Raw genomic sequence first — 27,500 nt, forward strand, 5'->3', positions numbered from 1 at the left:
TTTTATTGGAAAACGCAGGTTTGTCTAAACCAAACCAGTGCGCAGGACAGATTGGCTACAGTTACACTAGAGCAATCTGTCGGTAGAAGTCACTGTTGGAAGAGATTTCCCGACAAAACTGCTGTCGACCAAGTGTGGCTACACCCAAAAGCCGATCAGAAGAGCACACTGGTCTGTTGACAGAGCATCCCAGCTGCCTGGCTGCTCTGTTAATAAAATAGGCACGTGAAAGCACAACAGACAGGGCTGCTCATTGTTCTGGATGCCCTGTCTGTCGAGAGAAGTCCCCAGAGAGCATCCACACAGCCTTTTTGTCAACAGAATCTGTCAACAGCAGCATTTTCGGCTCTACTCTGCACTTTCCGCTCTACTCTGCACTGGTTAAGCCTCAGCTGGAGTATTGTGTCCAGTTCTGGGCACCGCAGTTCAGGAAAGATGTGGAGAAATTAGAGAGGGTCCAGAAAAGAGTGACAAGAATGATTAAAGGTCTAGAGAATGTGACCTATAAAGAAAGGCTGAAAGAATTGGGCTTGTTCAGTTTGGAAAAGGGAACATTGAGGGGAGACATGATAGCGGTTTTCAGGTATTTAAAAGGGTGTCAGAAGGAGGAGGGAGAAAACTTGTTCTTCTTGGCCTCTGAGGATAGAACAAGAGGCGATGGGCTTAAACTGCAGCAAGGGAGGTTTAGGTTGGACATTAGGAAAAAGTTCCTAACTGTCAGGGTGGTCAAACACTGGAATAAATTGGCAAGGGAGGTTGTGGAATCTCCATTGCTGGAGATATTTAAGAACAGGTTAGATAGATGTCGATCAGGGACGGTTAAGACAGTACTTGGTCCTGCCATTGGGGCAGGGGAATGGACTCGATGGCCTCTCAAGGTCCCTTCCAGTCCTAGTATTCTATGATTCTATGATTCTGTGATTATGCCTCATGGCTCAGAGGAAGAATGCTGCCAGAAAAAGTGCTGTGTTTTGTTGACAAACTGTCGCATTTTGTGTGTGGACACATTTTATGTGTGGCCCTTCCACCAGTTTTGTTGACAAAAACAGGGTTTTCTTGGCAAAATTCACTTATGTAACTATAGCCAGTGAGTTCAGATAAATTTCCTCTTTGACAAAAGGTTCAAAATTGTCAAAAATTCTGATTTTAATATTTAACAAAAAGTTCAGTTTGCAGGTCAAATGCCTTTTTGTTTTAAAAATTAAAGTAACAAATGTTAAACATGTTTTAAAACGAAAAAGCCAACATCAAAACACTGACCACACTCAGTTGCATCTGAGTGTTTCTTTTTATCTTATCCTGATTTGGGTCAAGAACATTTTTCAAAATCTCAAAAATTCTCCTGGGATGGGAAAACTGTTTTCTGCTCAGCTCCAACCCACAGAACTCTCCTGACATTCAGGAGTGCTAATGTGAAAGCTGCTTTTTCATGGTTTGAAGATGTTCCAGATTGTTTCAGGGATCTCTCTCCTTTTCACGTGTGTGCCTACACACAGATATTCACTTCTAAACACACCATGTAATCTAAGCTATTCCATTCAGTGTTGACATTTTAAGAAAATGCAAAGACCACACAAACTAACTGGTGTTTTCTGTTGAATTAAGTTATCTAGTTTTGTCATTTTTTTCTGAAAACTATAGTTGAGGAATCAGAAGAGTAAGGTCTTATTACTGCCTACCACTGACTCTTTGTGACCTTGGACCTCATATGCAAAGTGAATATTGAAGTAATTAAGCGGGTATAATACTAATAATTCAAATACTTTTCAGAGATGTTGCAAAGCTTAAATGAATTTTCAAAAAGTCTTTTTAAATCTTTGTGAAAAGAGCACTGTATTTAGGGAGAGACTATGTAGAAAGGCAATTTGTCATTTGCCTTGCATAACTAAGGCCTTGGTTCCACCTCTCTTAAGCGAGGTCTACATTAGGAGATAAAATCTATCTTAGATCCAAAAATCCAGCTATGAGAGCTGCATATTTGGAGCTGACTTATTGAAAATCTATTTTTGCCACCAGCCACACAGCGTGAGGCAGAAGGGAGAAACTCTCCCATCAACTTCCCTTACTCCACATGACTGCCAGGAGTACCAGGGTCAACAGTGGCCCCAGGACCATTCAGTTTAGTGCATCCCTGCTAGGCATGAAATTGAACCCTGGAATATTGACTAGCAGCGTGTCAGTTTTCTCATAAGTGTAGATGTACCCCCATGGGGATTTTTTGCTGAGTAAGAGACTATCCAATCTAAGCAGACCTGGCAAAGATTGGACTTTATTACTTCTTTTCTTGTGGTAGTACCCACAATATACTAACTGCTGTGCCTACACAGAAGAGAGAATGGATAGGGAAAGTGTGTGTTTATGTGATATAAAAGGAAAGGAAATTCATTCAGATCCCTGTAATCAGACTCTTTTCCTCCCCTCATCTAGTATACATATGGTGCCATGTTCATGTACAATGTATAGAATCCCCTAATTTGAATTTCAAACATTAAACCCCAAGCTTCCTTTGTCTGTCAAAAAGCTTACAGATCCCCTGAAGGTGAAAAACCTTGAAGAGCTAACTTTGCAGAATAAATTTTAGATAAGGATAATTAAATCATTTCTTTATGAACTGCATCTGATTTTACTGAAGTTTTGGTATATCAGGTCTTCCATCAAGTGACTTCCACGCTCCTGATTGAAGCCTACTCATTATCCAAGCAGCTATTTTATCATGACTATTATGTTGGGTTGATATGTGGCATTCCCCATAGTTCCCGCTTCTACAACAGGAAGTACCAGGCCCTGTGGTCAGTATTAATGTGCTCTAAGTCTTACTTGCCAGTCCTCCTGAACCAACAGAATCCATATTTACGTTCTGCTTTTATTTCTTACAGAACTCTTCAAAAACCTCTCAAGCCCCCTCTCCTTGGGGAGGCAATGGAAAGTGAGTATTGTTGTTGAGTACTTTGTTTGTGGACATAGACATTTAGCTGGCAGGAGAGGGGTTATTATGTTGACCATTCAATGCTGAAGATCATACTAAAATTTGCTGTTACTTTCCAGTCACACAGCAGGATACTTAAAACTTTGTATGAGCTGCTACCCAGTTCTCTGACAATTTGATCCTTCAGCCAAATGAGGGCTATAAAAATAGGTGTTAATTAGATAGCAAGTACTGTGTCATTCCAAGAAGCCAAAGTAAAGTTAACCTCCTTTGCAGCAATTTTTTTCAATGATTTGTTCAGTAATGAAACACCAATGAATATTTCATTGATATATGGTAAGTGCTGTTTAATAAAAGTGAAGGCGTAATAGTGGTGAAAATGTGAAGGCACTTAGTCAGCCAATTAACTGAATCTTTATATTAATGCTAAAACATCCTCACCTCCAGTATAAAATCACAGTAATGGAATTATGATCTGATGGTCAATGAAGGTATGCTACCACTGCTACCTTACTTTTGCACGTGATAAATATTGTTCTCTATGGCGGATACTCTTCTTGTTCCCTGTTCAGGGCTACACATGCAAGTCCAGGTCAAACAGAGGAAGAACTCTTTCTTTATTTCTATCCTTATTACGTAGGATTTAGCTGGCTCCAAATAATCACTGTTTGATTGGTCTGCTGCTGGTGATTCCAAAGCAGAAATGTCCAAGAGTCTTATCCATAAGCAGAAATGTCCATAGCAACTGAAAGAATCCCATTAAATTCAATTTTTTTATCGAATGTTTAATTACAAAAAAAAAAGTTAATAAGCCTCACTTGTCCAAGTTTCATGGACCAAATGCTAGCTGGTAGCAGGAAACAAGTATAACACACCCCTAAATGGGCAAATGGGTGTGTTACAGAGGCAGTTCTCATATGCAGATGTAGCCTGGCTAAGACTATACAAGATAAGGTGACCATCCATCCCATTTTTACCAGGACAGTCCCTTATATAAGCTGTCTCACAGGCATCCCTACTATTTTAAGAAAATAGACAAATTATCTCATATTTTGTGGGGCTTCTGTTTCCTGGTAGCGTGTGTCTTGGGGTGACAGCCTCTCCAGCCAGAGAGCTCCTCCACTGGGGTGTGGGAGGGAGGCTGCGCTGTTCCCCAGAGCTCTGCACCTTGTGGCAGCAGCTCCTACTGCAGGGGAGCTTCTCTGTGGGGCAGCTGTCCCATTCCCCGGCGCCCCATGGTGGCAGCCTCTGCTGCCTGCAAACTCCACAATGGGGTGGCTGCCTCATTCCCTGATACCCTACACTTAGCCAGGCAGTTCCCGCTGCCAGGGAGTCGTCCATGGGTCAGCTGCCTTGTTTCCTGGCATCCCACATCTCAGGAAGGCAACTCCGGCTTCATTCCCTGCTCCCCCACGCTGGGAGGCTTTGGAATGCCCCTTCACCAGGGGGTTCTGGAGCCCCCATCCTCCACTCCCCTTCATCTCTGGTGCCTCCCCATTGGAGGCTGCAGCGCCCCCATCCTTGGTGCCTCACCCTGGAGCAGTAGCCCCATCACCAAAGAGTCCTGACATGGGACAGCAGCCCAGCCCCATCCCTGAAGGCTGCTGTCCCATATTTGCCATAAGGCAAGGTGGTCACCCTAGTCCAAGAGGGCAGTTAGTAAGTAGACCCCGAGTGAGCAGATGTAAGGGAACTTCCCGAACTTCCCAGATATCTAAAATGAAAACAGCCCTGTTTATCATAGAGCTCTTTAGATTGTGGACTTCTCAGAGCAGAGATCATCTTTAAATGCTCACAAAGCACCTAGCGTACAGGAGAAACATGATGTCACTATTAAAAGGCTTTTCCCAGATGGGACTCCACCACCAAATCAGTGTTCTCTGTAAGCTGAGCACCAGGAGAAATTCTGGTGCCTCTCATCTGATTAGCAGCATGCCCACAGCCACCCACAGCCAGCAGCTTGTGTTTCTGTTGTTGGTGCACATCTGGACATGCCTGGGAGCACATCACAAAATGTATTCTGCCCATGGATGGAAAAAATTAGAAGCAACCCTGCTCCCAATGTGCAGTGCATTGGACAAATTCTGCACCACTTTCCATCCTTGCAACTTCACAGAGTGCAAATATATTTGCAGCAACTTACCCCGTTACTTCTGTGGCACATCTCATGGGGTGAGGGGCATATGTAAGGAAACTTACAAGTGACATACCGCATCTGGTCTCTTTCCAGATGTGCGAATTTGCACAGTGCTAGGTGTTACGGCTTTGATGCTGGGCTCACTTTATGAAGGGCAGATTAAACGGCCTCTTCTGGCTTTAATAGCTATGGCCAGGTCTACACTAGGCAAAAAGGTCTATTCAGGATAAGCGATTCCAGCTACGGCAATGCATAGTGGGAATCAATGTATTGTAGGTTGATTTATCTGGATGTCCACACACAGGAGGTTGACTGGAGAAACTCTGCTGCCATCCTCCCTTCATCCTTGTGACAGCGAGGAGTACCAGGGTCAACCATAGAGCCCTGATGGTTCAAATCAAGCCCTGGAAGATCAACCCTCACAGAGTTGAACTTTTGTTAAGTATAGATACACCCTTAGATTAGCTGATGCCCAGTATTTGGATATTTGTAATCTCAGCTGACATCCAAACTGATCTGACTGTTTTGCAGCTAGTTCCAGATGTGAGTGAGTGAAAGTGCACCAGTCGTGCACTTTTATTCAATGATAAAAGTTTTTAGCACATAATAAGAACTACGTATGAGGAGGCTATTGTTAAAATAGTATATGTGATCTGACATACTAAAGAAATGCAAACACAGTACTGCTGTCTACGTATAGCTGGGCCCTATGCTGCCTGGAAATTAAATGCTTGGGTCCTCAGCACAACAAGCACCATCACATTCCACCCTGTAACAAAGTAATGTGGTAGATTTCACATTTGTTACTGCAAAAACGGCAGTTTTCTGAGGCCTGGAGGAGAAATGGTATATACCAGCTGGTGCCAGGCAAGAAGAGGAACACAGGACCAGATGGTACCTTCTGAGTCATCCGTCCCCTCCCCTTGCATACAATTCCAGTCTCCTATTCAAAGGCTGTTCCAGAATCTCACTTCTCTGACATAGGTTTGCTCTATAGTAGGCAGGTAAGTCAATTCCAGTACACAAATTCAAGCTATGGCAGTTGCATATCTAGAATTGACTTATCTGCAATTGACTTATGTGTCTGTCTTCACTGAGGAAGGTTGATGGGCAAATTTCTCCCACTGACCTCCCTTTCTCCTAGTGATAGCCAGGAGTATCGGAGTCAACTGCCAACCTCTGATAGGTCCATTTTGCACATCTCTACCAGGCACGCAAAATCAAACCTGGAAGATCGACCCTGAGCAGGTTGATCTTCTGGGTAATGTAGATATGGCCATAGTAAGATTATCATCTAACACCAGATTTTATTCCATTACTGCTCTGATTATTAGAAACCTCCTTCTAATTTCTGACCTGCATTTACCTGTGACCGGTTTATACTCCGAGAGCAAAGGGGATCACTTTCTCAGTGCAGGGACTCTTCATTCATGGGAGGCTCCGCAGCCTATTTTCCTTTCAGTACGGGTGAATATGGAGCCCACCTGAACTTTGTTATGAACACTTGTTAAGCGCAGAAGACTGCCTGGCTCAGGATTCAAAGCCATGAAAAGCTCAGCCTGGCTGCCTAGAAGTTCAGGCCACTTTTACTTAAAGGAACCGCTGCAAAGTTGGCCTGAGAACCAGGCTGGCAGTGAAGCAAATTTTCCATGGTTTCATTACAGAAATTTTCCTCACCCCAGCAGCTATAAGTGCAAGGATAGAGAGATCTAAGAGACTCACCACAGTAATAATGGTACTGCACTTTCCCCTGCACAACAAGCTAGATCCAGTGAACAAGGCACTTTATTTGGCTGAAGTGCGTCAGCTTGTTTTAAGTGGCGTTAGTGAAATACCCTGGGTCCCTTTGGTTACTGCATGATTGCTAAGTGCTCCCAGACCTAATCAAGTGCAGTTCAGCACCTCTGTACATTAAAGGACGCTGTGGTAGTGGCAAATTACCAGAATGTTTGGAGACTCAAAAATAAAATGTTTGTGCAGCAGGATAGCATTCAGTATAACCCCTTGCCTGTGCAAATTGCTACTTACTGCTGATGCAATATGGGTCGCTATGGAGCTCAGCTGAGGGAGCCAGCTGAGTTAGGAAATGTGTAGTGCAGTATAGGTTGCACAAGTACTCGACTCTTCTCTCCATTATGTTTGGGGAAATTGTTCCTCTGGTCCAGGGCTGGCCAGCTTGCAGCTCCTGAGCCACATGCAGCTCTCTGAGCCATTAAATGCAGCTCCTCCTCAGAGCTGGGAGTGCTGTCTGCCACTCCACTCACGCACCCCAGCACTTGGTGGGAGAAGCGTGTAGCAGTGGCACTGGCAGCGGCTCTGGTGAGTCACTGGCATTGAGTTAAAGCGGGAGCTGGAGGTGCCTGGCCGAGGGGAGGGGTGGAGGATTGTATTATAATGGGGAGCTGTGGGTGTCTGGTTCAGGATGACAGAAGGGGGTTGGGTTACAGTGGTGGCAAGGGGGCTCTCGGGGAGAGGAAGGACATTGAGCCATGCATCATATATTTATTTTTATCTATCTAGGGCTACGTCTACACGTGAAGCCTACATCGAAGTAGCCTATTTTGATGTGGCGACATCGAAATAGGCTATTTCGATGAATAACGTCTACACGTCCTCCAGGGCTGGCAACGTCGATGTTCAACATCGACGTTGCGCAGCACCACATCAAAATAGGCGCTGCGAGGGAACGTCTACACGCCAAAGTAGCACACATCGAAATAAGGGTGCCAGGCACAGCTGCAGACAGGGTCACAGGGCGGACTCAACAGCAAGCCGCTCCCTTAAAGGGCCCCTCCCAGACACAGTTGCACTAAACAACACAAGATACACAGAGCCGACAACTGGTTGCAGACCCTGTGCATGCAGCATGAATCCCCAGCTGCAGCAGCAGCAGCCAGAAGCCCTGGGCTAAGAGCTGCTGCACACGGTGACCATAGAGCCCCACAGGGGCTGGAGAGAGAGCGTCTCTCAACCCCTCAGCTGATGGCCGCCATGGCGGACCCCGCTATTTCGAAGTTGCGGGACGCGCAACGACTACACGGTCCCTACTTCGACGTTGAACGTCGAAGTAGGGCGCTATTCCCATCCCCTCATGGGGTTAGCGGCTTCGACGTCTCGCCGCCTAACGTCGATGTTAACATCAAAATAGCGCCCAACATGTGTAGCCATGACGGGCGCTATTTCGAAGTTAGTGCCGCTACTTCGAAGTAGCGTGCACGTGTAGACACAGCTTAGCTGTCTAGAGATAGATAGATAGATAGATAGATAGATAGATAGATGGCTCTTTGTACTCTATCCAAGTGGCTCTTCTTTCCTAACTGGTTGGCCACCCCTGCTATAGTCTGCGAACTACTGGGCAGCAGCCAGTATGGGCAAGATGTGGGGCATTCTTCACCTATCCTGGCCCTCCCACGCGTAAGATGTGAGTGGAGTAGGTGAGACTCTATATACTGATCCAGTGCCTCTGCAAATCAATGGAAGTCTTTCCATAGCCCACTGATGGATCAGGTTGGAGAGAAGCAGTGCAGTCTTGCAGCTGCTGCACAGCTGGAGCAGTGATAATTGCTTGACGGGGAAAGGGCCATGGAACCGCTCTCCCCTGCAGAGTCTCCTTCATGCCAGGTAGCCCAGAAGCCATTCTGCCTGCACTGTGGAAATGGTTTTTCTAGCAATCCAATGCATCTGTTTGCTTCCAAATGAGGGGGCACGGGAATGGGGGAGATTTCTGGAACCCTTAATCTTGTTCAAAAAGAGCAGTTCCCAAGGAGAACTGCTGCAAGGGAGCATTTGGTGCTGAACAGTTCTGAACATGTGAGAGTGCAGCAGATGACCTCCACGCTGCCTGCAGCCAGCAGGTGATTCCTAATTGCTGGTGTTGGAATTAAAAGAAAATCTATATGAGAACATTAGCGCTGCACTAAGTAGGTAACTTAAAACACGGCTCTTTATAAAACAGTGTGCAGATGAACTGCTGGCAATTAGAAACAAATCTCCATAGCAAGACTTAAAGAAACCCTATAGAGATATTCATAATCGTACAGTACCCAGCGCGCCTAATACTGCTCCGCAGGGTGCTTTTAAGAATTGCACTTTGCTTATTGTGGTGGCTGTATTTGTAGCAAACTGTCATTGTGGTTTCCACAAAATTCTTTGAGACTAAGCCAATATTGCACATGGAGTGTTTTCTAACTGCCTATAGCAGCTTCTGGCAGCAAGTAGAAAAATCATTACAGCTATGAGATACTTCTTTCACTGAAAGATTGCTTTATTTATCAGAGGGTTCTTTTTCAAAAAATAACAGGTTCATCGGGTGGGGGGATTAAAGTCATTTTTTAATTCCAACCAGTCTCCATTTACAAACCTCTCCTCTCTTGTCAAGCAAGAGTGCACATCTCCTCTGGAGTGGGTCTAGATTTGATGTGAAGGCTCAAATGCCACGTCTGCGCTAGACCGTAAAGTCAACTGCAGATACGCAGTTCTAGCTATGGCAATTGTGTAAGTAGAATTAACGTATCTGCATTCGACTTTAAAGTCTGTCCTCACTGAGGGAGGTCGACGGGAGAGTTTCTCCCATTGACCTCCCTTACTGCTCATGATAGCGAGAAGTACAGCCAACCCCCCCCCCCCGCCCCCCAGAAATCGAACTCACGCATCTCCATCAGATGCCCGAAATCGAACTCCAGAAGATCAAGCCTGGCTGTATCGATCTTTGTGAAAGTGAAGGCAAGCGCCAAGTCTGCCAGGGAGAGACATGAAGTAGGCTGGCCCAGACTGTCCTGACGTTCGGGGCTTTGTCTTATGTAGGAGCGCATTATCTCCTTCCCCCACTCCCACTTGTTCTCCCTCCCACCACCGCCACCCCTTTCATGGTTTTTGCTGTCTGGTTATCCTAACATGAAGTGATATTTGCCCGAGAATAATTCTCCTTTCTTTTTTTTTATTCCAGGAGCACAGAGACCCCATCCCCCATGTCTCTCAGTCCATCTCCAGTCAGTTCTGTCGGGAGCAGCACAGGCACTGCTGGGTCTTCCTCAGCAGGAACCATCACCATCCCCCAGCGCATCCACCATATGGCTGCCAGCCATGTAAATATCACCAACAATGTCTTGCGGAGCTACGAGCACTGGGACATGGCTGACAAGTTGACTAAGGAGAACAAAGGTGGCTTGTTTCATTTCTTCCTTCCGTTATTTCAGTAGCTGGAAATGAAATTATTTTAGTTATCATTGAGAGTCAAACTCACGACCTCCTAAGATCAGTGAATAAGCCTTTATACCGGGGTCAGCAACATTTCCAAGGAGGAATGCATCTGACCTCTATGTGTGGTACAAGTGCCCGGGATATTTTTTAAAGTCACTAATAGTCCTGCTTACAACAGCTTCATTAATAAATACATTAAGATGCAGAGCTTTAGTGTTTAGGTGGTGGTTGGTAGCATTAGCTGGTCTTTTGCTAATCCACAGGCAGCATGGCTTTGAGCAAGCTCCCGCTGCATGGGGGAGGAGTCGTAGGGCTGGGCTCCCACCTCTCATGCAGATAAAAATTGGCTCGCATGCTGCTCTTGGCACCCATGGCGAGGGTTGCTGAGCCATGCTCTACAGTTTAGGTAAATGGATTAGGTCCCCTTGCTGGGGATAGCAGCCAGTTCATATCAGGCATGTATCAAGTTTAAGTGGGTTCGCCATATTAGTCTGTTTCAGCAAAAACTATGAGTAGTTTTGTGGCACCTTAAAGAAAAACCCATTTATTTGGGCATCAGCTTTTGTGATGGTCTGTAGCACAGACTTGCTCGTTTCTTCTGTGCATCAAGCACAGCAGAGGGGGCGGACATGCAACACGCACTGAACAGTGGGTTGTAAGAGCAGCTGGCAAATCACTGATCAAAGATGTGCTCCAGGTGATGCCTGCCTCTGAGTCAGTGACTACATTCCTCATTTCAGCCTCTCGGAGAGCACGGAGGCGCTTTTCACATTGCAGGCGTCACCCAGTAGAGAGAACTCAACTGTTAGCTAGAGTCGGAAGTGAACATTAGATGTTCTGAATGTTCATCTGCGAGCCTGGTTATGACGCATTTGCTGGAAACTGAGATAGCTTTCCTATGATCAGTCTATGATTCAGTTACTTAATTCAGATCAAACATAAGTCTTCACCAAGGCCGACTCAGAACAGAGTTGCCAAGCAGTTTGTGGCTGATGTATAGTGATTTCAATGAAGTTGGAAGGGGTTTAACTGAAGGTTAAATTTGGCTCACAAGGGACGAGCCATAGACCATCATTCAGGTTCCATCCTGATCCTATTGAAATAAATGGTAAAGTTCCCTTGACTTCATTAGTGCAGAAACAGGGCCTAGCCGGGCAATGTTATGTTCATGATTTTCTCATCTTTTTAGATCACAATCAAATCTTACATGAGGGCTTGCTCCCATTAGAGCCAACTGCAAATTTCCACTGACTTTAGAGCGGGGAGGATCAGGTCTTACAGTATCTTACATTGGACTGCTGACGAGAGCCACTAAAGCATAAGTCACTATTTCCAGTGTTATTATGCATTAGTACAGTGATTTTCAACTGGGGTACCTGTACCCCCGGGGGGTACTCAGAGCTCTTCCAGAGGGTACATTAACTCAGTGTTTCTCAACCTTTTTTATGAATAAAAAAATCTGACTTATTTTATGTCCATTTAATTTTTTATTTATCCTTTTTGCACAATCACAAGTACAATTGCAAGTTTATTGCCTATAGACAATTTCTTCCAACCAACCAGCTACGATTAAGTTATTTAAACAAGTGTGTTGCAATGGTAGAAGAAAATTGTGTGTTTCTGAAAACTGTAGGCACTGGAGGTACCATTTAAAAAAGACCATTTTTTTAAATAATGTATTATTTTTTTAAAGGGGTATGTTGTAAAAAAGGTTGAAAAACACTGCATTAGTACACTTGTTAACATTGCAGTGGTTTGGGATTTTTCTCTGTAGTTGCCTCCATTTCCGAAACATGCTGAACTCATTCCTTTTTCAACTGTGCTGCAGAATTTTATCAGTGGCAGTGCAGAAGGGTGTTCAGCTAGGAGAATGAGATGACAATAATCGTGTAATTAGCTCTGTGTGTTGTGGAGTTGTTAAATGTTCTGCTTGATACTGAATCAAAATAGCTCAGGCATTCAGCCAGCAGGCAGAAAACATACCCAGCAAATGTTATCAGTCCTAGAGCTGGATGGCGAAGAAGCTACTGAATCTCATTTTGCATCTTGGTGCCTCACTCTCTTCTTTGTTCTTGTTTTGATTTATGTTCAAATGAGCCACATTCTAAAAAAGCCTTATGAGAGTAATCCCTGTTCACATGAGAAAGCCCATCAACTTTAGCAGGACTAGTTGCATCAAGTGTTTCTCCCAAGAGCAAGATTTAGAGGACTGAGCACCTTTTCTTGAATGTCTTTCCTTACCTTTCCTTTCTTTCACAGTCTGCAGTGGATGGAAAGCTGGAGCAGCTGTTTAGTGTCATTTTGAAATAGAAGCTATTGAAGGGAAAAATGAAGTTTACCACACTTCATATTGTGTTCCCTTTTGCATGCTGGGCAGGACGAGACACATTTTCTAGTTAAATATTAGCTTAAAAGTGTATACTTGAACACTGTTATACTATAATTTGAAAAATGTGGGGACAGAAATAAAAGCAAAATGCTAATGTAAGGATTTCTACTGTAATCACTGTTGAAATCTGCAGGTTTTCAATATATTGCATAACAAAATGTCTTTGATGGGGAAATAATTAAAATATTTCAACATGAGAAATAACATTTTCCTGAAAACTAGTTGCAATAATAATAGTTATTAGCAGTTTTCATTTGCAGATCTCAAAGCCTTGCACAGAAGTCGTTCTTAGAGCTGATCAAAACATATCTGGTTGGTTGGCTGGTTGGTTGTTTTGTTTTCCCTGCAGAAAATGTCAATGTTTTGGTGAAGAGTCAAAATCTGAAATATTTCTAGTAGGACGTTTCCCCACTGTGCTTCATGCACGTTGTAGGCTCGGGGTCTCATGTCTCCATCCTCCTTTTTTTCAGTGTGTATGTACCCTTACTTAGATATTACAGTATCAGGGCTTTGTCTTGGCACTGGGAAAAGTATGAAAAAGGGCAACTAAAATTATTAGGGTTTTGGAATGAGTGCCACATGAGGAGAAATTTAAAAGACTGGTATTTTTCAGCTTAGAAAAGAGGAAACTAACGGGGAATAATATAGAAGTCTATAAAATCATGACTGGTATGGAGAAAGTAAATAAGGAAAAGTTATTTACTTGATCCTGAAACATAAGAACTAGGGATGACCAAATGAAATTAGCAGGTTTAAAACAAACAAAAGAAAGTATTTGTTCATGCAATGCACAGTCAATGTGTGGAACTCCTTGCCACAGAATATTATGAAGTCCAGAACTTCAACAGGGTTCCAAAAAGAGCTAGAGAAATTCATGGAAGATAGGTGTCCCAAGCCTTTGTCAGAAGCTGGGAATGGGTGACAAGGAAGGGATCACTTGTTGTGTTCGTTCCTCTGGGACACCTGACATTGGCCACCCTTGGAAGACAGGATGCTGGGCTAGATGGATCTTTGGTCTGACCCAGTGTGGCCATTTTCATGTTCTTATGTAAGACTGTTTTAAATCTTAAATATACGCCCCTTTAATCACATTGCCGCATTTTTCCCTCTAGGAGAAACCTATCATAGCTATAGCAGTTTAGGTCTGTTTGATCCAGTAAATTTCAGACTAATGTACTTTTGTATACATTTAATTATTTGCTTCAACTTGTTGCATGTTAGATTTTTTTTTCAGATCAGGAAACTGAAATTAGACTTTAAAAAAATTTGTGACATTTAGAGCCATGATCGTTTTTCTGAACATACAATCGTGTAGACCACCAGAACATTGGCAACACTCTGGATTTTTTCACTTCTAATTCTGTTGATTTCACTTGGGCTACGTCTACACTTAGGAAGAACTTTGTTGTAGTCCCACTGTTTGATCCAGTAATTTTATTTTAGGAAGAAGGGGATATGAAAAAGACCCCCATGTAGACAAGCCGCGCATGAGCAAAACACGGCACTTTCAGAGTGCCGCGGCTGGCAGCATGCTAATGAGGCACTGAATGTTCATTTCAGCGCCTCATTAGTATTCTTCAGTTTGGCCATTATCATAACCATTTCAAAGTTTTTCCTAAGTGTAGACACGGCCTTGGTGGGAAAAAAGAGATAAGAAAGGATATTCAGGCACCTGCTAGTTGTCGTCCTTGACTCCAGCTATGCTGCTTTGTTCTGTGATCAGTTGTACCTCACCAGGTGATCAGGTTGTTTGCAGTGTTGTAGACATGTTGCTCCCGGGTTATGAGACAGACAAGATAGATAAAGTAATTTTATTGGACCAACTTCCATTGGTGGAAGGGACAAGTTTCTGAGCTTCACGGAGCTCTCCTTCAGGTTTGGGGAAGAAAAACAGTGTGTCTGAGTGAAATACAAACAGAGACAAATTGTTAAGCATATAAGGAGTTAACACATCGTGGGAAGCCACTTAAAATGAAGTGGGCAATTGAGGGTTAGGTTGTTAAGCATAAGGGGTTTACACATGCTGCAGGAGACCACTTAAAATGAAGTGGGCAATTAAGGGTTAGCAGGCAGTGGTATGTGTTCCCAATTGTTGTAATGAGCCATAAAACCAGTGAGTGGCTGTGGAGTCCATGGTTTTAGTGTCTAGCAGAGCAATGAATTTAAGGTCCCAGGCTCAGCTTTTGAAGGTATTGTGCAGGGTTCTCTTGAGGACAAGCACAGAAAGGTCAGGTAAAGAGTGATCAGTTCATGGGAAGTGCTCACTCAGGTGATGGCATTTTTTGTCTTCTATCATTTTTCTGTGGAAGTTCATTCGCGTGGGTGGCTGGGGTCAGAATGGGTCGATACGTTGACAGAAGGCCTCCAAGGTGCTCTCAGAAGCTGGAAGCAATGCTGTTGGCAATTCAGTAGTAGCCAACATCCATCCTTCAGAAGCCTCCTCTTTGGATATAGTGCTGGCATAATCCTGAGGGAATCACTCAGTTTGACATGAGATGACACCATTCAGTTTTGGCCACCTCTAATTGTGATGATTAGCTACTGTCGAAATTACAGTAGTTGCTGTTTGCGCCAGGCCTGGTGACAAGTAACACCATATACTGCGGGTTGATGTGCCTTGACACAGATGGTGTAATTCCCAGTGCAGTCTTACACTAGCTCTGATCCAGCCAGCATGCTAGTAATAGACATGTAGACACTGCCATCCCAACTATATCTCTTGGGTGTCAAACAGGATCATACTCAAAGAAACAGCCACTGCCCTAAGAGTTTACCGTCTGTGTAGACAAGCCAGACAACAGGGTGGGAGAACATGGGATGGAGTCCTGCCCATTAAAGTCAAGGTCAAAACTCCTATAGAGTTGATCTCTTTGTGGGGTGAGGAACATCATGGCCTGTGACCCTTCCCCTCACCCTGCAGTGCGATTAGAGGTGATTAATAGGCCCACTTCTAGAGAGGATGTTTTCATGGACTGGGGTTGTGGAGAGCAGCTCCAGCTTTTTGTGGGATATTTTGCCTTTTCTTTCATTCGCCTTTCTCAGGAAACTGTCAAGGTGCCGGGACCTCTTTCTCCCTTGAGTGTTTCTGTTTCCCAATCACCACGCTCTCCAAACTCACCTGTTAACGGGGACCTGACATTGCTAATGAGGGTGCAGACTGCTGGGGCATCTCTACCTCTTTCTCTCTCTCTCTTTCTCGGCACAAACTGCAAGGTGGGCACAGATCCACCAGAGATTACTGTGAGTTGCAGAAAAGAAACCTCTCTAATTTGAAGGGTAGCTTCTGTTGACTAAGCAGAGGCAACACCTGGGAGATGCACAGGGCGGCACATGCACTCCCTGTGAGTGCCGTGCCATTTCCAATGCGTATGGAGGCAATCCCACCCCTCCCACTCAGTGGTGCAGCCCAAAAGCACCACTCCTCATCTGTGCCACTACAGAGAATGGGGGGACTGCCATGCACCCACTGCAAGCGGCACTTTTGTGGGAAGAGGAGGAGGGGACGGAGCAGGGGTGGAGAGAGGATGAGGAATGGGTGGAGTATGGATGCGAGGAGAGGTGAATGCTTGAGATATGGGCAGAGCAGGGCAGGGAGTAGGTGAGGCAGGTGCACTGGGCCAGTGCACCTCTGCAATCGCTGCACCAGTCACCTGTGTCACTAGGAGAATGTACGGTGTGAGAAACACATTGTTCCTATCTGTTTCAATCATGCAAGCAGCAACCTCGAACCTGGCACACAGAGCAGAAATTCAAGACCAAAGGAGTCAAAAGATGACCATTCGTAAACAATGTAGTAATGTTCTAGCTAATTTCCAGCTTGGATAAGTGTATTCTGTCTGTCTCACATTTCAAGTTTCAGTTTCAACTGCATTATCTGTTCTCCACCTCTTGCCTTATAAAATCTATGTTATGTTACTGTTAAGCAGATGCCACAATTTCCCTACAGATGTGGCTGCATTTTAGCAGCAAGCACAGTATATACTGTAGTTTCTGTAGCAGTTGGTAAAGGATTTTGAAGTCTTCAGCTGAAAAACAATATAGAAATGTAATATATTTCATGCAAGACAGTTTGCAATACAACGATTTCAGCAAGACAGATTTTAGACCACACTAACATTGCTACCTAATTTATATTCATTATGTGATCTACAATGGCATTTGTAACACATGGCAGTTTTCTAGGTACACTGTGTCCTTTATTTCAGTTCTGTGTCATAATATTCTAAGGGGTGAATACTGAACTCTGTTCTCACAGTTTAACCTCACATATCATTATAAGCGGAGCTCATTTTTTATTTATGTAATACCATATGTTTCTTTCCATACACACAATATAGGAAGGTTTGTGAGATAACATACGCTATATATGTCATGTATCAGTATGGGGAATTAACAACTGAAAAAGCTGGCCTACAGACATGATGGATTCATCGTCACTTGCAGTCTTGAAGATCGGCCTGGTTATCTTTCTAAAAAATGTGCGTGATGCAAGCAATCATGATAGACTTGCTACAGAAATGATTGGTTTGTGGTACTTAGGGGTTGTGTTATAGAGCAAGTTAGAGTAGGTAATCAGAGGGGTTCCTTCCGGCCTTAAAATCTGAGTCTACAAATTGTATGAATACAATCCTGAGATATCTTATCAAGAATCACTCATGTATGCAAGGTCTGCAGTTCCATGAGCTCCTGAGCACTCACTAATTGAGCCTGAAATAGTCTTAATTAATCTGTTTCTGCAGTTACTTGAAATAATGACTCTTGTTTCCTTTGTTGCAGAGTTTTTTGTAGACCTGGACTCAGTCATGGGACCATTAACACAACACAGCACTATGACCAGTCTAGTCCGTTATGTTCGACAAGGACTTCATTGGCTCCGCACGGAGGCACATTTGTTGTAGTGACTGCTTCCCTCTTCTTACCATCCCCATTGTTCTACCTCTACCAGCGCACAGACGATCACTGGTGGAACTCCGCTCATTTCCAGAACTTTATTCATGTAACTTCATTTTTATTGCCTTTTTTGATATATTATCTATTGGAAGTAGAAGTCACCATAAATGGAACTTATGACTCAAGAGCAGTACACGTTGTACCATCTAATCATTTTTGACAATTTCTATGCCTTGTGTCTCCTGGATCTTGCCATCCTTATGTGCTTTATGGAATGGTACATTCCCTGCAGTATTGTTTTCAGTCGACACTGCCTTCAAGTGAAAATTAGCACTTTGAGAAGATATGGATTCCTGAGAAATACTATGAAACATCTTAAATATATGAGGGTATATATGAAAATTATCTTCTGAAATAATTTACTAAAAGTTACGGGCATTTGTGCAGATTTGTGCTCTGAATCCAAGCCAAGCTGTTCACTGCTTAGTTCTGGCATCATTACCTGCAACTGTTTATTGCTAAGTACAGGCCTGATTACTTTAAAAAATAAAAAAAAAACTCTGAACATCTTACAGGTATGTAGCATAAAATCACCAAAGGGGTTAAGTGACTGAAGACTGGAAGGAAGGATTAAAGAAAGATGCCATGCTATGCAATGAGGTTTTGATATGTGTTCCTGTTTATTGTTGGCTTAACAGTTTAAGAGGGCACAACAATGCAGTTTATTAAGCAAGTTAAAAATGTTAACTTTCATATTGTTAGCTACCATTCACATATTCAAGCTGTGAATTTCCTTTCATTCCTACTGTTTGGTCTCCAGCAAATATTCCACTGCGATATTTCTTGGCAAAACAATCTCTTCTTGTGTAGTAACTTAGTGACAGGAGTGCTAAATTGTGAACATTGATATTGTAAGTGAAAGCATGGATTCTTGATGAGACTCGCTAGTAATTTAGCTGGCCACTGCTGAAGCACTTCTAACACCCTGTGGCATTAATTTGCACCTATTTTGTTGATTTCAAAGCCTTAGAAGAAGATGGGTTTATCTTGACTTTCCTGAAAACAATGAAAAATTAAAGGAAATCACTGGGCTTACTCAAAAAAGCAACGTATTTGCTTCATAATGGTGATGAATACTTCAGTCTACCAATTCTCCAAATTACCCATTTTCCAAGTTCCATCTTTATTTACCCTTGCTGTCATATTTTGACCATTCCTTTACCACATGCATAATCATGAGACAATTCAGAGTAAATTTCAAAGCAATCATGAATAAATTTAGACCATGTCATTCTCTCATTCCCTTTTTTTCCCCATATAAACTGTGCTGCTCTTGTCGCAGCACTGGAAGATGCAATGGTGCATGAAACAAAACAAAATGAATTTATATCGGTAATTCACAAGACTTAAATGGCCTCATATCATTCTTGATATAATGCCTGCACACCTTATCAAACTGTAAATTTCATTTATATAAACAAAAAAAACCCTCATGGCAATGTAAATATCATTCTGTGGTACATCTCACTGAAATAATATGACGTGTATTAAATATCATCCAGATATTATTTAATTGTAGTTGCCTTTTGCTATATAAGCCTGTATATCCTTTAATCAGGCAAAATATTTGGATTCTACTCACTGGATTGTGACCAGATAAATAGCACAAATTTGCATTTAAAAGGTTCAGAGTGCTAGGTTTTTAAAACAAGCCTTGCAAGTTTCTGATAAGAACAGTTCACTGATTGCACCCAATCCATATTTTCAGATAAACTTCTCTTTTAAAAACGTGTGTATTAACTCCTATTAATAAATTCCTTTTAAAAATTCTATAAATCACAATTTACTTGGTTCCCGAACAAGGTCTTGTAAATATAGCCATTGTGGTAAGTATATCATTAGATGACTCATGCTGATAGGGTAGTCTGCAAAGGACAGAACACGCATACTGTGGATTATTTGCACATTCCAGTTCCTACAGTAAGCAAGGTACTCTTATCTCTTCTTTGAGCAGTACACTAACATGACTAAAACATGAATCCAAAAGAACTTATCCTGCTGATTCCGCAGGACTTCTTGTTGTTTTTGCAGATACAGACTAACACTGCTACCCTTCTGATACATGCTGATTCAGACCCCTTTCTCTAATGAATGAAACCAGGAAAACGAGCCGTTCATAAGTGTAAAAAGGGTGATTTTTCTTTTCCAAACACACACTTTTTTAAAATAGATAAGCATAGTTTCTGATAACTGAACTCAAGTTTTGATGGGTTGGTTGTGATGTAAGTTTTCCATTCTTTGTAAGACCTCTCCTATTGGATTGGCTAACTGTCCATCCTAATTAAGAACATTGTCCTCCCTTGTTATTTTAGCATAGACTGAAATCCTAGCCTGGCTTGGATTTACGGAGGATATATCTATACATCTTGAAATACAATCTTCAGAGACAAGACTGTTTCAAAGAGTCAGCTACCCTTGCTGAGTCAAAGTATTATTTTTCCCCTGTTGCTTGTAATGAACAGACTCCTGTCTCAAAATGTAACATACATTCAAACATCTCCTTTACCTAGGCAGCTGAGTGAATTAACTCACCTGGTTTTGCTTTCCTGTGACTTAGTTTGAAATGTATTTTGAATCAATGGCACGATTGTAATAAATCCAGCAGTCAAGCACAGGATCAGAAGCCAACGTACTATTTAGCGGTCTTGTTTCAAAATCAGCTTAGAAACAAATTAAATATGGAGAGTCAACTACCTTCTTATCCCTGAAGAGGAGGTTTCTTTTGGGTTATCTTTTAAGGATTATTGCACTTTTACAGGCACTAGACCCGTCACATTTCAAATGCCACCATGGCATCTTCATAGAGTAAGTTTACTCTTTAAATTACTATTTCAGGTAGATTTCATGGACTGAAGTGATGTGCTTGTTTTGAAGGGGAAGCATTTTTGATACCTGCGGAGACAGTGTGTCAGGCTGGGCTTTTTCTCTGTCACCCTGTCAGAAATGTCAGCCTCATGCCATAAAAATCATCAGTTAAGACCCCAAAAATTATGAGGCTGCCTGTGGAATCATGCGGGGGGTAGGGAATTCATAGCATATTTTGTGTTCCATTTATTTTTATGCTGGTTTCTGAATTTTTAGCAATGCTGGAGTCAGGTTTCCACCACAAGCTTTCCACCACAAGCCTGGGAACTGGAAACATCCTTTTTTGTTTGTCTTTTTTTAATGGAAGCTCAGCTGCTCATACAGTTTCTTGCAGCTGGGTTTCAGATAGGCACTTAGTTTTGCAAGAAGCTTGATGACATTGCAAGAGTTGGCAACGCTGCACCTTTCTGCCTAATGCTAAGTGATGTTTAGATCACTATAGCTGCGTCTACACGTGCACGCTACTTCAAAGTAGCGGCACCAACTTCGAAATAGCGCCCGTCACGTCTACACGCGTCGGGCGCTATTTCGAAGTTAACTTCGACGTTAGGCGGCAAGACGTCGAAGTCGCTAACCTCATGAGGAGATAGCAATAGCGCCCTACTTCGACGTTCAACGTCGAAGTAGGGACAGTGTAGACGAGCCGCGTCCCGCAACATCGAAATTGCAGGGTCCTCCATGGCGGCCATCAGCTGGGGGGTTGAGAGATGCTCTCTCTCCAGCCCCTGCGGGGCTCTATGGTCACCGTGGGCAGCAGCCCTTAGCCCAGGGCTTCTGGCTGCTGCTGCTGCAGCGGGGGATTCAGGCTGCATGCACAGGGTCTGCAACTCGTTGTCGGCTCTGTGCATCTTGTGCTGTTTAGTGCAAGTGTGTCTGGGAGGGGCCCTTTAAGGGAGCGGCTGGCTGTTGAGTCCGCCCTGTGACCCTGTCTGCAGCTGTGCCTGGCACCCTTATTTCGATGTGTGCTACTTTGACGTGTAGACGTTCCCTCGCTGCGCCTATTTCGATGTTGGGCTGAGCAACGTCGAAGTTGAACATCGACGTTGCCGGCCCTGGAGGACGTGTAGACGTTATTCATCGAAATAGACTATTTCGATGTCGCAACATCGAAATAAGCTATTTCGATGTTGGGTGCACGTGTAGACGTAGCCTATGTGTAGCTCTATGGTGTGGGGAATATAAATGCTAAGGAAAAAAAGGTCTGAACTACCAGTGATCCATCAGTGCAAAACAGTGCAGCAGGCCTGAGTGCTTGAGCAAGGTCTATACACCCCTTGTTGTGAGCTTCATTGGTCTCATATGGCAGGTATGTCCTGGTGCCTACTCTGAGAACAGTATGTGTCTCCAGCTACATGATGTTTGATAAGAAACTGTGGCCCACAGGAGTAGATGTTCTTGAGGGGAAAGCTGAGAAGAGCAACTGTAGGTGGTCCATGTCCCACCAGTTGCTGTCCTGAGATATAAAGCTTTTTCTAGGGCATTTCTCACTCAGCAAATGTCCTTCGCAAGTAGGGAAAGGTTGAACCCGAATGAAAATTGCAGGAATTGGCCCACCATTCACCCTTTTTTTAGTTGCTTATTAAAACAAAATATACATGTTTTCCTGTTTTTTTTTCCAGTTGCACTTTTCATTTTGCCGCTAATACTTCATGGCAGCCTTCCCAGCATGTTTCTCAGCGTTGAATTGTGCCCTCTTCTTCTTGTTGCCTGGCCTGTGGACTCAGGAGCACCTAATGAGCTCAGTGTGAAAATGCTGATTGACTGATTTATAGACAATCTCATTGGAAAGACAGGGGAGATCCGTTGTCTATGAAAAGATTCAAGGTCAAGAACTTTCCTTCTTATGAAACAAAATAACCAACTCTTACTAGAGTACATAAGATGCTAAATCTGAAGCTTTAGATCAAGTTAATTTCTGTGATGCTTGTAAATTGCAAGATTGAATGATATTTCTCCCTAAAAACTTTATGGACAACTTTTAGCTACTTCAGATGAAATAATTTTGTCATGTTTTTTTGTGGGTATTAACAATGGGACCTTTAATAAATACTGACTTAAATAAATGTTTGGAGATGATAAGAAAAGTCCATTTACAGGGAAGGGAGCATGGAGCTTTCTTGAGGAAGCATCACTTTTAGATGGAACTGGGGACATTAATATGTTCCTTTGTAGAAAAGGACCCTTACTCTCAGTCAGAGAATGTGCATCGTTTTCCTGTCCCAAGCAGGCCCCAGGTGAGCAAGGCAGTTGCCTTGGGCGTCACGCTTTCAGGGTTCCACACTCCAGTTGACTATAGCATCCAATGCCACCAGCCAGGCCTGGCTGTCATGGTGCTGCTTTGGACCCCATCCACTGGCCAGGCCCTGCTGTCAATGTGCCATCTTGGGCCTCACCCCCTGGCTGCGCCTTGCTGTCAGCATGGTGCCTTGGGCCCAGAGAACTCTTTGGACAGACCTGGTCCAAGCAAACTGAAGTATAGTAGAAAGCAATAGTATCTTCCTGGGTTTGACCCTACACTCATTGGAATCAATGACAAAGCTCCCATTGACTTTCATTGTGCAAGATCAGGTCTAATATTCATAATCCATCGGCATATCATAGGGAGTATTCACCATGCTTGCTCAGACCATCTTGCCATCCACAGTAGTCAAATAGGGGCAATGACCAGTGCCTGAAACTTGTGAGTAAGGCAAAAAAAGGGCTCAGTGCAGCCATAATACTGCATATTAAACATACTGTTTGCATATTGTCTAGCTGTCCAAATCCCACCCATTGAGGTCTTGTTACAGAGTTTGAAAAGGTCTTTGAATTGCTAGCAAGTCTTCCTGATTTTATTGTAGTTTAGTGCAGTACCAGAACTCCAGCTCCAGATGGAGCCAGAAAATCTACACTGAAGCTTTACAGCTCCACAGCCTGAGCCGAATCCTGCTTGCCTTACTCCCGCTTTTTCCTTGTAATTTCAGTTATATTAATCACTAATCAAGATTTGTCTGTGAACCAGTTTGGGTCTTTAATTCTACTTCTCTGTGACCTGAATACTAGTATACACAAATTCCTTCCGCTCTTCATATTAGGCTTGATTCTACACTCAGTAGGGTGTAACTTTATTGATCTAAATGGAGATACTCCAGATTTAGACCAGTATCGATCTGAAGGGAACCAGGTTCAGAAATGAGTTGTATCATAAAAAATCCTGAGGGCAATGTTACTAATAATTTAGGACTAAATCCCACATTGCAGAGTGGAGACCAAAAGGTGCTCTGACAACACCGGTAGAGATGTAGAGAAACTCAGAGGTTTTCAGCAGAATTGGTTGGGCGGACTCTGATTTTGTTATGCTTAAGAATGGATTGGTTGAGATCAGCATTAGACTCATTGTAGCAGATCCCCAGCGAGGCTAAAACTGTTATTTCAACAGGGTGACACCAATTTTCCCTCTACCTTAGGATCTGACTCACTGAATTCAGTTTGGTTACTCTGGATTTACACTGGTGGAACTGAAAGCAGGCTTGATCTGCTATCAGTCCATGAATATACTAAAACCCTACTTATGTAAAATAACTTTGACTTCAGTGGGACGTAAGTGAGAGTCAACCCATCAGAGATTTGACCTACAGGTAGGATGCCTTTATCCAGAATTTTTCAGTGAACTGAATAGCTGGCAACAACAAACATTTTCTATTGTCATGAAAAAGCCAGACCACAAGCTCCACAGTTAAGTTGGTGCAGCTCTGTTAACTTCAGTGGAGTGCTTCCAGTATACACAGACTGAGATTCTGACTCATAAACCCGAAGCTATTTTATTTTATTGTGGACCAACATATCTCTGTGCAGGTGAACTCCCAAAGCTTTTATCGTCATACTTCTTGTTTATTTACCATGCTAATGAAACTATTCCTGTTTAGTCTATCAGAAAACAATGCAACAAAGCAATGACATCTAAAGTATTTTGCTCCGCTGAATTAGACCACACAGTCTGGAAGAAGTAGCATCAGAACTAGGCATAACCCAGTGGCACTGCCATGCATTTTGGCTGACATTCTTTAAACTTTCTCTCTGCACATCCCCAGCTGTCATCTGATAATATAGCTCCAAGATGTCAGTGTTGATTTACACAGGCCAAACTGGGCCTGTATAATTTTGCAGACTGTGCTGTGTGAGCTAACTGCAGCTTTACAAAGATACATTCAAGCTGGTTTTTAATGCTTAAACTTTTCTGGGGTATCAGAGAATTTCTGTTAAATGAATTGAAGGTGAATTTCTGCCTGCAGTCTAGTCCTGCAGATTGCTTTGTTTTTAACTAAAAGGCATGCTGCAATTTCAATACCTTTCAGTTCAAATATTTACTGGCATCAGCATTAGCTAGCAAAGAAAAATAGCAAATTCATCAAATATCTCTTTAATAACTCTCAGTATAAAAATGGGATCAGTTAATCCCACTCAAAGACATTACAGAAAGTGAAGGTATATTTTCTATGCCAAATGACTTTTGTATGTTTAGAAATCATTGCAAATACATATTCTGGCCCCACTTCTGCTATTCTTTCTTGTGCTGAGAAGCTTAATCCATGATTAATTCCAGTGAAATCAGTGGACCTAACTAGAGGTTACCACTCAGCATTAGGATGGCAGAATCAGCCCATCAGTAAATTACTTGGATGCAATCAGGAATTTAATTTTAGCCATATGTGTCATTTGATGAGGACACTCATAATCCCAATGTTCGTTTTATACAAGCTGACAGTTCCAGTAATTCCACAGACTAGTGTACATTTTACTCCTTCGTGTATTTTTGTGACATCTCTGGATTGCATATCTTCTACTGAATTTTAAATACTCTTTTAAGGAAAAAAATCAATGTTCACGTGGCCTCAGACATATCATCGCAAAGTTTGACAATGTTTCAAAGTCTGGTTGTTTTTGTTCTAGCTACGAACCAAGTTTTGTGCTGGGTTTTGGCTTTTGCTGTAGCAATCCCATTCCCATTGTTTTTAAAATGGTATGGTTCAGATTAGGTTGTTTTCGGGTTGCTGAAAAACAGAATATGATTATTAACGTATGGGAAAAGTAATAATGCCAAACTAAAGGGATGTTTGTTCTTTGTACGCATCTTGTTTTTTAACTGCTAATGTTGGGCTTAGTCTAGAAAATGTGTGCTCTCACCTCCATCTTGGACTATTGTGGCAAAGAGCTCAAATATGTGTTTTGTATTTGCTGCAGTTTTTATTTGTTTTGGGTGGGTTCTTTTTCATATGTATAGAAGTAACCAAAATATCAGGAACATTTATATACCCTCTGTTCTGGTTACTGGCCATTAATACATGAAGAGCTCTTGGACTGTGTCTACACTTGCATTCTTCTTTGGAAAGAGACATGCAAATGAGGGAAAACAAAAAAGCAAATGAAGTACAGATTTACATATCTGGTACTTCGTTTGCATATTCTTCTTTTGAAAGAGCGTCTTCCAAAAGAAGAAAAGCCGTGAAGATGTGTCTCTTTCGAAAGTAACCTTCCTTCTAAAAAAAAATAGGAAGAAGGGTTCATCTGAAGATGGTGTTTACTTCTGAAAGCTCTGCATCTACACTGCTTTGCTTCTTTCGAAAGAAGAATATGCAAAGGAGGTGCCAGATATGTAAATCTGCACCTTATTTGCATTTTTATTTTCCTCATTTGCATGCCTCTTCCAAAAGAGGAATGCAAGTGTAGACACAGCCTTGATCTTCCTACCAAAGTTAGATTTAACTTCTACTTTGATGTTTGTCTCAATTAGCCATTGACATTAGATTGTAATATACTAAATACCCCTTTAGCTTGCATTCTTACTTTTGATTTACTATTGAACTAGCCTGTTTTGTGCGTGTACAAATATCAGATCCGTCATCCCTGCAATTCCACAAGGTGTCTTTGTTCTCAACAAGCATGTTATTCTTGTAAAGTTTTAAGTATAAGTTAAGCTGTTTTGTACAGACCAAGGTAACTGTTAAAATGTCAAGCAATTACTGAAATGTTGTATAAAGGTTTGATTTCTTTTGCTTTTTATGTATAAAATTGTATCTTGCCTGTTTTGCTTTGTATTTCCAATGTGTTGCACAATTATGCATTTTGTTTACATTTTGTTCCTTCTTAAATAACAGTAATACTTTATGTACAAACATTTTAAATGTACTTTTGTTGTTTTTAAACACAATGTCTCTATATAAATAATATTGGTTGAACTGGTACATTTGTGTCTCTCATAGAGGGGTTAATTATACTGCCAGTGCATTGAATTATTTAAAAAACAGTAAAATAAAATTTTTATGAAAACGTAACCCATTTTAGAGCTATAAATTATTGCGCATCAAGCTATTGTCTCATTCCTCTCCCAGAATACAATACGTATGAGTTCTGGTCAGCATTTTCAGAAGAGTTTTCATGGTTTTTAATGTATAAAGAATTCATTTGAGTCATCGAGAGCTAAAGTGATTCAGTGTTATAGAACTAAATTTTGCTGAGGCCACTTCTGGCAAAGTAAGTTGCGTGGCGCATTCTCCCCTGGGAACATCCAGAGGATGGCAGGAAAGGGTTCTGTCTACGCCAGTCCAAACTAAGAACCAGAGTCTGAAATGCAATGAGTTTCAAAATTTGCTGACAACGAGCACAAATGTAATGGTGATTGTACTAGGGCACGTGTCCCCCTACTGCAGGAAAGCGATAGTGCAGGCTAGGCAGGGAGCCCGCATAACACCCCTAGCGAATTAGAAAAGGGCTTAGAAGTAGCCAATTGTAGGGCAGCTCACTGGGTCAGCCCTGCATATAAGGAGCTGCTTTATTAGCAGAGCTGGGTCAGTTGGGGTCCTGGCCAGGGAAAGTGCAGGACAAGCGCCTAGTACCTGCTAGCACCTTACCCAGAGCTGTACTGGGCAGGCTAAGGGGCCCTGGGAAAGGCTCCAGCCTGATGCCTGTTAGACTGCTGGCCCTGATGTAAGTTAGAAAGCCACAAAGGGATCACAGGGGAAGTGACCCAGACAATAAAGCAGTAAAGAGAGAGAGGA

The 27,500-nt window shown here is 42.6% G+C and overlaps 1 protein-coding gene across 4 annotated transcripts in view; it reads left to right on the plus strand.

Annotated features, from left to right (window-relative positions):
• AFF2 (ALF transcription elongation factor 2) overlaps positions 1–26,777 on the plus strand; it is a 474,637-nt gene extending 447,860 nt beyond the window's left edge. For 2 of the 4 annotated variants that reach the window (XM_075007493.1, XM_075007494.1), the window contains exons 19-21: positions 2,877–2,926; positions 10,009–10,223; positions 17,428–20,903. In XM_075007493.1, coding sequence (XP_074863594.1) covers positions 2,877–2,926; positions 10,009–10,223; positions 17,428–17,549 — 387 coding nt within the window. In that variant the 3' untranslated portion in view covers positions 17,550–20,903. Of the gene's footprint in view, positions 1–2,876; positions 2,927–10,008; positions 10,224–17,427; positions 20,904–22,085 lie in introns of those variants that run through there. The other 2 variants (XR_012647252.1, XR_012647253.1) reach the window with 2 other exon arrangements.
• The last annotated feature ends 723 nt before the right edge of the window (positions 26,778–27,500 follow it).

The sequence above is a fragment of the Carettochelys insculpta genome, chromosome 13 (assembly GCF_033958435.1).
Source record: "Carettochelys insculpta isolate YL-2023 chromosome 13, ASM3395843v1, whole genome shotgun sequence".
Lineage (NCBI taxonomy): Eukaryota > Metazoa > Chordata > Testudines > Carettochelyidae > Carettochelys > Carettochelys insculpta.